This window comes from Oncorhynchus keta, chromosome 37, assembly GCF_023373465.1.
Source record: "Oncorhynchus keta strain PuntledgeMale-10-30-2019 chromosome 37, Oket_V2, whole genome shotgun sequence".
NCBI lineage: Eukaryota > Metazoa > Chordata > Actinopteri > Salmoniformes > Salmonidae > Oncorhynchus > Oncorhynchus keta.
The window spans coordinates 1,424,541-1,437,723 of record NC_068457.1 but is presented as its reverse complement, the minus strand read 5'-3'; the positions used below and the strand labels follow the sequence as shown (position 1 = coordinate 1,437,723).

Genomic DNA, 13,183 nt, shown 5'->3' with positions numbered 1-13,183 from the left:
TGTGATGAAGCAACTCAAATAGATGCTAATGGAACCCTTTCTTTCAGCCGAAGACGTTCCAGAAGCCGAAGCCCTTTCAAGAAAGAGAAGAGTCCTGTGAGGCAAGTGTTCCTTGGGGAGATGACGCAAAAGAGCTCAATCAGGTTGACGTTCCACTTTTAAAGCTTGTGTACCCTTGTTCGACAAAGTAGGCTTACCATTTTGATAATACCTTGTTGACAGACATACAGTGGGGCAAAAAAGTATTTTGTCAGCCAACAATTGTGCAAGTTCTCCCACTTAAAAAGATGAGAGAGGCCTGTAATTTTCATCATAATGTACACTTCAACTATGACAGACAAAATGAGTCTGCAATAGGTAAGCAGCTTGGTTTGAAGAAATCAAATGTGGGAGCAATTATTAGGAAATGGAAGACATACAAGACCACTGATAATCTCCCTCGATCTGGGGCTCCACGCAAGATCTCACCCTGCGGGGTCAAAATGATCACAAGAACGGTGAGCAAAAATCCCAGAACCACACAGGGGGACCTAGTGAATGACCTGCAGAGAGCTGGGACCAAAGTAACAAAGCCTAGCATCAGTAACACACTACGCCGCCAGGGACTCAAATCCTGCAGTGCCAGACGTGTTCCCCTGCTTAAGCCAGTACATGTCCAGGCCCGTCTGAAGTTTGCTAGAGAGCATTTGGATGATCCAGAAGAAGATTGGGAGAATATCATATGGTCAGATTAAACCAAAATATAACGTTTTGGTAAAAACTCAACTCGTCGTGTTTGGAGGACAAAGAATGCTGAGTTGCATCCAAAGAACACCATACCTACTGTGAAGCATGGGGGTGGAAACATCATGCTCTGGCTGTGTTTCTGCAAAGGGACCAGGACGACTGATCCGTGTAAAGGAAATAATGAATGGGGCCAAGTATCGTGAGATTTTGAGTGAATACCTCCTTCCATCAGCAAGGGCATTGAAGATGAAACATGGCTAGGTCTTTCAGCATGACAATGATCCCAAACACACTGCCCGGGCAACGAAGGAGTGACTTCGTAAGAAGCATTTCAAGGTCCTGGAGTGGCCTAGCCAGTCTCCAGATCTCAACCCCATAGAAAATCTTTGGAGGGAGTTGAAAGTCTGTGTTGCCCAGCAACAGCCCCAAAATATCACTGCTCTAGAGAGGAGATCTGCGTGGAGGAATGGGCCAAAATACCAGCAACAGTGTGAGAACCTTGTGAAGACTTACAGAAAACATTTGACCTCTATCATTGCCAACAAAGGGTAAATGACAAAGTATTGATAAACTTTTGTTATTGACCAAATACTTATTTTCCACCATAATTTGCAAATAAATTCATTAAAAATCCTACAATATGATTTTCTGGATTTTTTTTTTTTTTTGTCTGTCATAGTTGAGGTGTACCTATGAGGAAAATTACAGGCCTCTCTCATCTTTTTAAGTGGGAGAACTTGCACAATTGGTGGCTGACTAAATACTTTTTTGCCCCACTGTATGTAGCATAAATGTTATCGTAACATATCTCACCATACTGGGATTTAGAACGTAGGCCCACAGTAAATTTGCCCGAAACTTGCAGACAGGAGCAGGCACAAGATTTTAGTTCTGGGTAATCCAGATTACCATTTTGCTGACAAAATATAGTAAAATAAATACACAAGTGCTTTTACAGTGCTTTTACAACTTTTACAGTGCTGATACAAGATTGGGGCCACTGGAAAACAAAAAATGGCTTTACCACATAAGAGTAATTCAATGCTTTGTTTCTACAGGCAGCCAATAGACAACCTGACTCCAGAGGAAAGGGACGCTCGCACAGTGTTCTGCATGCAGCTGGCAGCCAGAATCCGACCACGTGACCTGGAGGAGTTCTTCTCTGCAGTGGGAAAGGTGAGTGTCTTTACTTGTAATGTCATTGTCATTCTTGCCGAAAAAAAATGTGGCCACCGGTTTGCTAAGCATTTGCACCAGGTGAGATGTTTGCTCCAGTTTTTTTTCAGAAAACTATTTAACACCAAAGTAAACATGAAACTTTGCAATTTACAATAGTTTTTATTTGATTTATTCTGACCTTTTAGTTCAAGCCTCAATGTTTTATTTAGAAAAGATGGGGGTTAAAAATGTAAATGTATTTAGGTGTTATTCACAGCCAACAAGAGCAATGGATTTAGCAATGTCTTCTCTTCTTATGCTCCATCCATTCTAAAACAGATTATTTTGTTCATTTTCAAGGTAAGAGATGTGCGCATGATCTCTGACAGAAATTCGAGGAGGTCGAAGGGGATTGCTTACATCGAGTTTGTGGAGGCCAACTCGGTGCCACTGGCTATAGGATTGTCTGGCCAGCGACTTCTGGGGGTGCCAATAATTGTTCAGGCCTCACAGGTAATGGTTAGTAATCATCTCACAGAGATTTTATTCTTTCTATTTATTTTAACTAGGGCTGTCAATGTTAACGTGTTAATTACAGTTACATTTTGAAATGTTCATGCCGCAATTAAAAAATAACACATTTAAAGAGCAACTGCCCCTAAAAAACAAATTCTCATTTAGAAAACAGCCTATGTGTCATCAATATGAGTCAGAAACATTTATTCTATCAAAATTGACTACAACGTGTAAATAGAATAATTATATTGAATTCAAAACCGCTACTAGTCTTGACTGCTTCACAACATAAATGAAGGTTGTAATACCTGATCGTAATACCTGTGGTACATTTGAGTTGACTTTGGATATCCTTATTGGGCTAGTTGGGAACCATTGGCAAATTACACAATGTACATGGGAACATGTGTTAACTGTAAATTGTAGACATGCCTATACAAATATTAAAAGCATTTAATGAGAACTAAAAGGTGTACAACATGAAAAGATTGTCTCATATACATTGTAATTTATTGACAGTCCCTAGCCCCGGAGATGATCTATCCAAAGTTCAATTAATTTTGCAACGGTCACACACCAACCGGCTGAAGCTAATTGGCTAAATAATTTGGCTAACTTGTCCCACCTACGAACACACACATGAGTCACCCACATCAAACCACCCCCTGAATTCAGTCATGGCCACTAACTAGCATTTCTTAATTAACCAAATCTTAAACGAGACCAAATCATGAAGTGCAGTCACCCTTTAATCGCATATCAATTTTTTTAGACCACAGTCTGTTTCCGCACACATTCCTTTGAGCTCACACACTCTTTGCTCTCGACAGCTAGCAACCTTTCCTATGGTGGAGAGACCGTCCACTATGCGTGCAGCTTTCAGCTACAAATGTTAAGGAAAACTTACAGAAAGTTCAACCATAAACACTTTCTCAGGTACTTCTTTAAATCACAGCAAAAACATATTTGCACAGAAGTAGCTAGTCAGTTATGCTAACATTAGCTAGCTGGCTAACCAAACAAGAATATTTAGAATGCCATGGCTGATTGCCTCTAGATTCAACACTAATTTCCCACAATGATTTGAATTAAAACAGAGCTTCAATTCCATTTAGCTATTGTTTTTGTTGTCTCATTTCTAGTACAGTAGCAGCTTGTGACTAGTTCATGTTGGGCATGGATAAGAAGTAGCATAGGCTAGATCTAATAGCTGTATGATATTTTACATTTATATCACACCTGAGGCTTCCTGAGGTTCAACAAGGCTTCTGTTTGTGGTGAACATGTTGCCAGAGTAACAATTTCAGTTGAATGAACATTGCAAAATGTTATGGTGAAGCATCAAACATTTACTTTTTGTAAGGATTACTGTGATTTTTTAGCGACAATGTTCAAACTGAAAATGACTTCGCTATTCCTACTAAATATAGTGGAAAGTCTACATAGCCAATGAATATATTTTTTTGAGCCAGTTAAGACCTGAAACACACACTTATGTTCGCGGCACACTACCTTCTCAGACTGTTAGCTAATGTTGCGAACGGTCGCTGCTAACACAAAACAAATTGATTATGTTAACTATTTCCCTTGTTGAATGCACCTTGGCTGAGATGTTATTGTCTTAGAAAACAGTTTATTTTGAGGTTTAGGTGAGGTTCTGTTGACATGCATTGAAACGTGTGGCCTTTTCATGGATTTCTTTTCCAAATTACTACCAATGAACATACAAATTTCCTAAAACTTCCTAATACTAAACATAAAATACTTTAAATAAGGTGTGAGACATCATTGGTCTATTACATTTCAGCAAGTAGCAGGTCTATTACGCACCAGCAGCTAGAATTTGTCCATCCACAATTCAACTGTGGGAACATGGCAGCTATCAACAGCAGACAACTGAAAGAGCTGGCCCGGTACTATACGAGAGATTGTTTGTGAGGAGATTACCTCTGCCCTCGATTTAAAATGAAAACCTGTAAATGAATCACTGGTAGTGCTCACTGCTAAATTGGATACCTGTTCAACCGAAGTGTAAAGTCTGGAGAAGACAGCCAATGTGACACAGGTGCGACTGAAAACAGCGCAAGCTATGTTTGAAGGGATAATCAAACTCTTAAAAGAGTAAACGAGTATCTGAAAGACTACAACTTGTGTTGGGTGGTACTTCCTGCTCTGGGCCACAGTCTCTTGGTGGGCTTTTTTGAAAAGGAGGCAGACACTAACAACACAATCCTTTGTTTAGGGACAATGAGGGGACATTGAGAGCTGCTTTTGAGAGGAAAGCTCAGTCAACATAGTGAATGGGTTGGGGGCCTAAAGTTTTAGGAGGGCAGTTCTTACACAGTATGAAATCAGAGTGTCTTGTTTGTAAATAATGCATGGGACAGTATTGTAGGATTTGGCTATACCGACATCTATGGATAGCATAATTGTGTTTGTCAAACAGGTAGGCCTACCACGTTTTTGAATAGGAAGAAATAGGCTCAAATTCTATATGTAATTCTATGATTAGGCCCATAAAATGTTTTGGTGCGCGCGCGTGCACATATAGCGGGCATAAAGGAATTTTACTTTGACCCCTGTATCGGAAAGTTACAATGTTTCAATCACTGTGCAGCCAACTGCCTATAGTAGGTAACAGTTTATTTCTAATAAAGACACCTGTTATCACACATGGCACGACCCCACCATTGTTACAATTAGAATAAAAATAACATTATCATTTAATAATCCTGTAGAACTGTAAAAAGAGTGAGATCATTTGAACTTTGGAAACAAGTGCTTTCGTAAATGCATGGCGGGCCTCGTTTTGCTGGAGCAGTGTAAAATACGTTTTTTGTCAATGACCCAGCCTTAACTAATTTTGTTTATTTACATATCGAATTGGATTGTCCAACATTAAATTTCATAATTTCTTCATTTTGTGGCCCACATAGTGGCCTCTTCCTTCTGCTGTTGTGCTGCATTTCAGTCAGCAATCAAATCAAAGATACTCAGCATTTCCACATTCAGCCTGTCTGGTGGTCCCATGAAGCGCAATGTTCTGGGTGGCCATTACGGTATCAGGGCTATGAGCCTCTGCAGCACCTGCTGCCAATGGAGAGTCTCTCTGTCAATAGCCCGTTGGGATTGGGCATTGATAGTTTGCTTGGACACTAGCCTGTTCTCCAGCATTTTGCTTGGAATAAATGAGCCATGGTCTCTCCACTCTCACCCCGTTTCCCATCCTCCTATTGTAGTGGGCCACCGAAAATATTTGTCTCATCTCTTGGGAAATTCCCCACCTTATTCTGATATTGCCCAGCATGCACTAAAATGTCCCGTAAAGATCCATTCATATCTTTTGGCCACTCCCCGGGATTGTTCATGTTTTTTGTCTGGGAGTTGGATTCAGCAATAGCAGCACCACTGTCATCGGGGACGTAGAAAGACGAATCTGAGTCTGTGTCCCAGATAGTAGGGTCTCCGCTGGCATTGTTTGGAGGTGTGGCTCAACTGGTGCGACAACCTATTCTTGTCCACCCAGAGAGCAGTCATCATAGGTGGAAATGGATGGCTCGGAATCCTCCGGTTCGCCCTCTTTGCTGCTAGAACTAGCGAACGGGGGCTCGTCTGTCTCTGAATGTATGTCCTTGGAGACTTGTTCTCCACAATGGCTGAATGGACATTGCTACACGTTGATACATTTCAGCAGCGAATCTCTTTGGCTCAGAGATTGTGCCTCTTCTCTCATTATTTCTACAATATTTTTTATATATATTTGCTTCCTGATAGTTTTTGTCTCTTTAGACATGGTAGTAAATTTGGTTGCAAATCTCTGAACTTCGGGAGAAGCGGGAATGGGGTGAGAATGGGAACTGCAGCAACAGCTATGAGCTGGTTGCTTGGGTACCGCTGGCGGTGTAGTAGCCGATCAGGGGTACCAGAGGGCAGCAGCCAATTTCCAAATTGCCGCCCCAAATTCAAGTGACCGCTTCAAATCAAATTGTATTTGTCACGTGCTGAAAACAACCTTACAGTGAAATACTTACTTACAAGCCCTTAACCAACAATGCAGTTTTGAGAAAAATACTTAATAAAATAAGAAATGAAAGTAACAAATAATTAAAGAGCACCAGTAAAATAACAATAGCGAGGTTATATACAAGGGGTACTGGTACAGAGTCAATGTGTGGGGGCACCGGTTAGTCGAGGTAATATGTACATGTAGGTAGAGTATTTAAAGTCACAATGCATAGGTAATAAACAGAGAGTAGCAGCAGCGTAAAATAGGAGGTGGCAATGCAAATATTCTGGGTAGCCATTTGATTAGGTGTTCAGGAGTCTTGTGGCTTGGGGTTAGAAGCTGTTTTAGAAGCCTCTTGAACCTAGACTTGACGTTCTGGTGCCACTTGCCATGCGGTAGCAGAGAGAACAGTCTATGTCTAGGGTGGCTGGAGTCTTCAACAGTTTTTAGGGTCTTCCTCTGACACCGCCTAGTATAGAGGTCCTGGATGGCAGGAAGCTTGGCCCCAGTGATGTACTGGGCCGTACGCACTACCCTCTGTAGTGTCTTGCTGTCGGATGATGATGCAATCAGTCAGGATGCTCCCGATGGTGCAGCTGTAGAACCTTTTTAGGATCCATGCCAAAACTTTTCAGTCTTCTGAGGGGGAATAGATTTTGTCGTTGCCCTTTTCATGACTGTCTTGGTGTGCTTGGACCATGTTAGTTTGTTGGTGATGTAGACACCAAGGAACTTGAAGCTCTTCACCTGCTCCACTACAGTCCAGTCGAGGAGAAATGGGGCGTGCTCAATCCTCCTTTTCCTGTAGTCCACAATCATTTATTTTGTCTTGATCACGTTGAGGGAGAGGTTGTTGTCCTGGCACCACAAAGCTAGGTCTCTGTCTCGTTGTTGTCAGTGATTAGCCATTTGGCCACTGTTGTGGCCAACTTACATTTTTTACCTTTATTTAACTAGGCAAGTCGGTTAAGAACAAATTCTTATTTACAATGACTGCCTAGGAACAGTGGGTTAACTGCCTTGTTCAGGGACAGAACGACAGATTTTTACCTTGGCAGCTCGGGGATTCGATCTTGCAACGTTACGGTTACCGGCCCAACGCTCTAACAACTAGGCTACCTGCCGCCCCAACTTAATGATGGTGTTGGAGTCGTGCCTGGCTGTGCAGTCATGAGTGAACAGGGAGTACTGGAGGGGACTGAGCACGCACCCCTGAGCGGTCCCATCAGCGTGGCGGATGTGTTGTTACCCTTACCACCTGGGGATGGCCCGTCAGGAAGTCCAGTATCCAGTTGCAGAGGGAGGTGTTTAGTCCCAGGGTCCTTAGCTTAGTGATGATATTTGAGGGCACTATGGTGTTGAACGCTGAGCCGTAGTCAATGAATAGCATTCTCACGTAGGTGTTCCTTTTGTCCAGGTGTGAAAGGGCATTACGGAGTGCAATAGAGATTGCATCATCTGTGGATCTGTTGGGGCGGTATGGAAATTGTAGTGGGTCTAGGGTTTCTGGCATAATGGTGTTGATGTGAGCTATGACCAGCCTTGCAAAGCACTTCATGGCCACAGATATAAGTGCTACGGGTCGGTAGTCATTTAGGCAGGCTACCTTAGTCCCTGTGCCCAATAACTTTATGGTGGCTGCTTGAAATATGTTGGTATTACAGACTCAGACATGGAGAGGTTGAAAATGTCAGTGAAGACACTTGCCAATTGGGCAGCGCATGCTTGGAGTACACGTCCTGGTAATCCATCTGGTCCTGCGGCCTTTTGAATGTTGACCTGTTTAATCAATAAAGTAAAAATTTGACGTACGTATCTGATCATCGTGCTTATTACTGGCAGATACAGATGTCAGAATCTCCTTTAAAGAGCCACAGGATGGCGCTTTAGTGGTTCCTTACTAGAAAATAAACCATATTAAACTGAATTAAATTAATTAGTATTGATTAACAAAACATTTGTTGATGATCCTCGGATTCTATGGGGCGCCATCAAAGGTTTTGATAAAAACAACGCAACTGCATTTGCATCTGGGCTGAATAAATCACAGCTAAAGAAGATATCAGAATTGCAAAAGTTGTTAACAACGTTAGAGCGTTCTCAACAAACACTTTTTTTGGATTAGGTAGCTACTACTCTCTTCAAATTCGTGTCAGAACTAACTCTATTAATAAGACAGAGAAATTGCTATCCATCGAGTTGGACTCGCAGTAATGATCAGTTAGAGGATATTGCAACTATTGAATCTGATTCGGGTGAATTTTCAACCAAAGATTTTCCCGTTTCGATAAAGAATACACCTCTTGTAAATCCACACCAAGTCATATATATCTTTTAAAAATAATTAAGAACTCCTCTTCTCTCAACTGATGAAGCCGGTGTGCTAGGAGCCCAAATCTCTCTCTATGAACTCAAAAGGGCATTTGATAACATGAATAAAGGTAAATCACCTGGTTGTGACTGTATTCCTCTTGAGGTCGATTTAAAATGTTGGGTTCAATTAGGTCCACTGTTACCTGAAATTATTATTATTATAGCAATCGGAGGAGAAGGGCCTTCGTCAGGGAGGTGACCAAGATCCCAATGGTCACTCTGGCAGAGCTCCAGAGTTCCTCTGTGGAGATGGGAGAACCTTCCAGAAGGACAACCAACTCTGCAGCACTCCATCAATCAGGCCTTTAGGGTAGAGTGGCCAGACGGAAGCCACCCCTCAGTAAAAGGCACACGACAGCCTGCTTGGAATTTACCAAAAGGCACCTAAAGACTCTCATACCATGAGAAACAAGATTCTTTGGTCTGATGAAACCAAGATTGAACTCTGACCTGAATGCCAAGTGCCACATCCCTTGGAAACCTGGCACCATCCCTGCGGATGAACGGAGCAAAGTACAGATAGATCCTTGATGAAATCCTGCTCAGGACCTCAGACTGGGGCGAAGGTTCACCTTCCAACAGGACAATGACCTTAAGCACACAGCCAAGACAACGCAGGAGTGGCTTCGGGACAAGTCTCTGAATGTCCTTGAGTGGCCCAGCCAGAGCCCGGACTTGAATCCGATCGAACATCTCTGGAGAGACCTGAAAAAAGCTGTGCAGCAATGCTCTCCATGCAACCTGACAGAGCTTGAGAGGATCTGCAGAGAAGAATAGGAGAAACTCCCCAAATACAGGTGTGCAAAGCTTGTAGCGTCATACCCAAGAAGACTCAAGGCTTTACTCGCTGCCAAAGGTGCTTCAACAATGGGTCTCAATACTTATGCAAATGTGAAAACTACAAAGCAAATAAAAACGTGTTTTCTTCCCCTATAATCAAAATATATTATACCTAATTAGCTTCAAATTTGAACTTGAATTTCTTAAATTTCTTATGATTAATTAATTAAGTTATGATTAATCTCTGCGGTTAACTCTTTTCATTCTTTTAAATAATTTGACAGCCTTTTATTTAAACAGCCTGAGGCAATCTGCACCGTTTCCCTACGTTCACTTTGTGTGTGCTTTCTCTAGGCTGAGAAAAACAGGGCTGCTGCCATGGCCAACAACCTGCAGAAGGGCAACGCTGGCCCAATGAGACTCTACGTCGGATCCTTACACTTTAACATCACAGAGGAGATGCTACGAGGAATATTTGAGCCCTTTGGAAAGGTAAGAGGCGTTGTACAATGTACCGTAGGCTTCGCATAAATGTCAACTTTGGGGAAGCTGTTTTTTCACACACACCACAAAAATCACCTTTCTAATAACGCATTGCATGCATCCATCACATTTGCAGACTAATATAAGGTAAAATGCCTAATGTGATGAGTAGATTTGTGAACCGTATGCCAAGTCATTGTTAGAAGTATATATAACTCAATGAATGTTTGCAAAAATTACTGTTCTGAACAGAATGCAGGTGAGCGGTTGCAGGGGTTAAAATTCTCCATCACTGCAATAAAAATCTCTGGGGGGTGGTTTAGAGATGACAACCTAATCCAGAAGCATGACTGTTCTACGAAATATATTCCCAAATATTTATCTTCTCTGTTAAACTGTGTGCACTGAACTGACATGCGTGACTGTTACTGACGAACAGCTCTTTGCGCAATACCAAGTGTCGGCTGGAGTGGTGTAAATCTCACTGCCTTTGGACTATGGAGCAGTGGAAACGTGTTCACTGGATGGTGATGAATCACACTTCACCATCTGGCAGTCTGACAGAAGAATCTGGGTTTGGAGGATGCCAGGAGAATGCTACCTGCCCCAATGCATAGTGCCAACTGTAAAGTTTGGCGGAGGAGGAATAGTGTTCTGGGGCTGTTTTTCATGGTTCGGCTAGGCCCCCAGTGAAGGGAAATCTTTATGCAACAGCATACAATGAAATTGTAGACGATTCTGTGTTTCCAACTTTGTGGCAACAGTTTGGGGACGGTCAGTTCCTGTTTTAGCATGACAATGCCCCCTTGTTCAAAGTGATGTCCATACAGAACTGGCCTGAAGGGAGCCCTTACCTCAATCCCATCGTACACCTTTGGAATTAATTGGAATGCCAGCTGCGAGCCAGGCCTTATTGACACCACGATGTTCAGAAGAAGGGAATGAAATAGTCTATAATGTGGCGCTCAACCCAACTGTGTAGCCTACTGCAGCTAATTGCAAAGCAAATCAAAGCCACTACTTTTAGCATTCAGGTATGGATGTAACTTTCCAGTGCTACTATTTTTGCCATGTAATGCTGTTATTAAAACAAAATCAGACAACCCCATAGTAGAGTAGTAGTCGGCTTGTTGTGTGTTCTGTAAGATATATTCCTCTCAAGGCGCATTCAAGTTGCAATAGGGAGGCGAACCTGCATTCTGACAAGCAGTTAATGCACAACAATTCTTAATAAATGTACAAAATTATCCTCTTTCCCTAAAAGCATGACCGTCATCATCACTTTCTTACATGGAAGGGGAGGTTAACCCTGCTCCGTGTGTTGCATTGAGCAAACCTAGAGCTGAGCAGAAGCGTTTATTAGGATATGCATGCAGGGCCTGGGAAAAATAAATATTTACCCATTTCATCCAATTCTATGTCATTTCACATGACTGGAGAAATTAGCATCTTTTTAATACCACAACATGACCGAAAAGACAGGCTACCCGACAAACTGTGATAAATAAAAACAACATCGACTTGAATGCAACCAATTGCGTAGTCCTTTAAAAAGAAGGGGGAGACAAGATTGTAGGTCTACAACATATCAGTGCTATGTAGACTTTAATCTGTAATCCATTTCCTTCCACCAGATTGAGAGTATTCAGCTCATGATGGATAGTGAGACGGGGAGATCCAAAGGATATGGCTTCATCACTGTAAGTAGCACATTCAATCCAGTCAATGGATGCACACAATACTACGATTATTGTGAATACTCAGAATAATGAAATTGTTCGATTAAAATGTTTACATGCTTTGCAAGTAGAACAATTTCCCTTACAATCCGATTTCCATGGACATATATTATAATCTGATGGGAAATAAACGTTATATCACAACGACCATATTGTTAATGACTGGGAATTCCCAGGGATCTCATTATACGATGTTATCACGATAATTAGGTGCGGATACGATATATATTGTGATTCTATATGCATTTTAATTCTATATGTACACTATTTATACAAAAGTATGTGGACACCCCTTCAAATTAGTGTATTTGGCTATTTCAGCCACACCCCTGGCTGACAGTTGCACACGTGCAATCTCCATAGATAAACATTGGCAGTAGAATGGCCTTACTGAAGAGTTCATTGACTTCGAATATGGCACCGTCATAGGATGCCACCTTTCCAACAAGTTAGTTCGTCAAATTTCTGCCCTGCTAGACCTTCCCCGGTCAACTGTAAGTGCTGTTATTCTGAAGTGGAAACCTCTAGGATCAACAACACCTCCGACCGCGAAGTGGGAGAACATACAAGCTCACAGAACACGGGGGTGCTGAAGCGTGTAGCGCATACACATTGTATGACCTTAGTTGCAACACTCACTAACGAGTTCTCAGACTGCCTCTGGAAGCAATGTCAGCACAATTACTGTTCGTCAAGAGCTTAATGAAATGGGTTTCTATGGCCGAGCAGCCATACACAAGCCTAAGATCACCATGCGCAAGCCTAAGATCACCATGCGCAATGCCAAGTGTTGACTGGAGTGGAAACACGTTCTCTGGAGTGATGAATCACGCTTCACCATCTGGCAGTCCAACAGAAGAATCTGGGTTTGGCAGATGCCAGGAGAACGCTACATGCCCCAATGCATAGTGCCAACTGTAAAGTTTGGTGGAGGAGGAATAATAGTCTGGGGGCTGTTCTTCATGATTCGGGCTAGGCCGCCAGCAAAGGGAAATATTTAAGCTACAGAATACAACGACATTCTAGACTATTCTGTGCTTCCAACTTTGTGGCAACAGTTTGGGGAAGGCCCATTCCTGTTTAAGCATACCAATGCCCCTGTGCACAAAGCGAGGTCCATACAGAACTGGCCTGCACAGAGCCCTGACCTCAACCTCATCAAAGACCTTTGGAATGAATTGGAATGCCGGATGCGAGCCAGGCCTAATCGCCCAACATCAGTGCCGACCTCACTAATGCTTTTGTGGCTGAATGGAAGCAAATCCCAGCAGAATTGCTTCAAAATCTAGTGGAAAGCCTCCCCAGAAGAGTGGAGGCCATTATAGCAGCAAAGGGGGACCAACTCCATATTAATGCCCATGATTTTGGAATGAGATGTTGAACAAGCAGGTGTCCACATACC

The 13,183-nt window shown here is 42.4% G+C and overlaps 1 protein-coding gene across 5 annotated transcripts in view; it reads left to right on the top strand.

The window, feature by feature from the left end:
• Positions 1-13,183, top strand: part of rbm39a (RNA binding motif protein 39a) — a 56,192-nt gene that overhangs the window by 18,047 nt on the left and 24,962 nt on the right. For 2 of the 5 annotated variants that reach the window (XM_035754812.2, XM_035754814.2), the window contains 5 exons: positions 48-143; positions 1,785-1,902; positions 2,245-2,403; positions 9,914-10,051; positions 11,677-11,742. In XM_035754812.2, coding sequence (XP_035610705.1) covers positions 48-143; positions 1,785-1,902; positions 2,245-2,403; positions 9,914-10,051; positions 11,677-11,742 — 577 coding nt within the window. The remainder of the gene's footprint in view (positions 1-47; positions 144-1,784; positions 1,903-2,244; positions 2,404-9,913; positions 10,052-11,676; positions 11,743-13,183) is intronic. The other 3 variants (XM_052498958.1, XM_035754813.2, XM_052498957.1) reach the window with 3 other exon arrangements.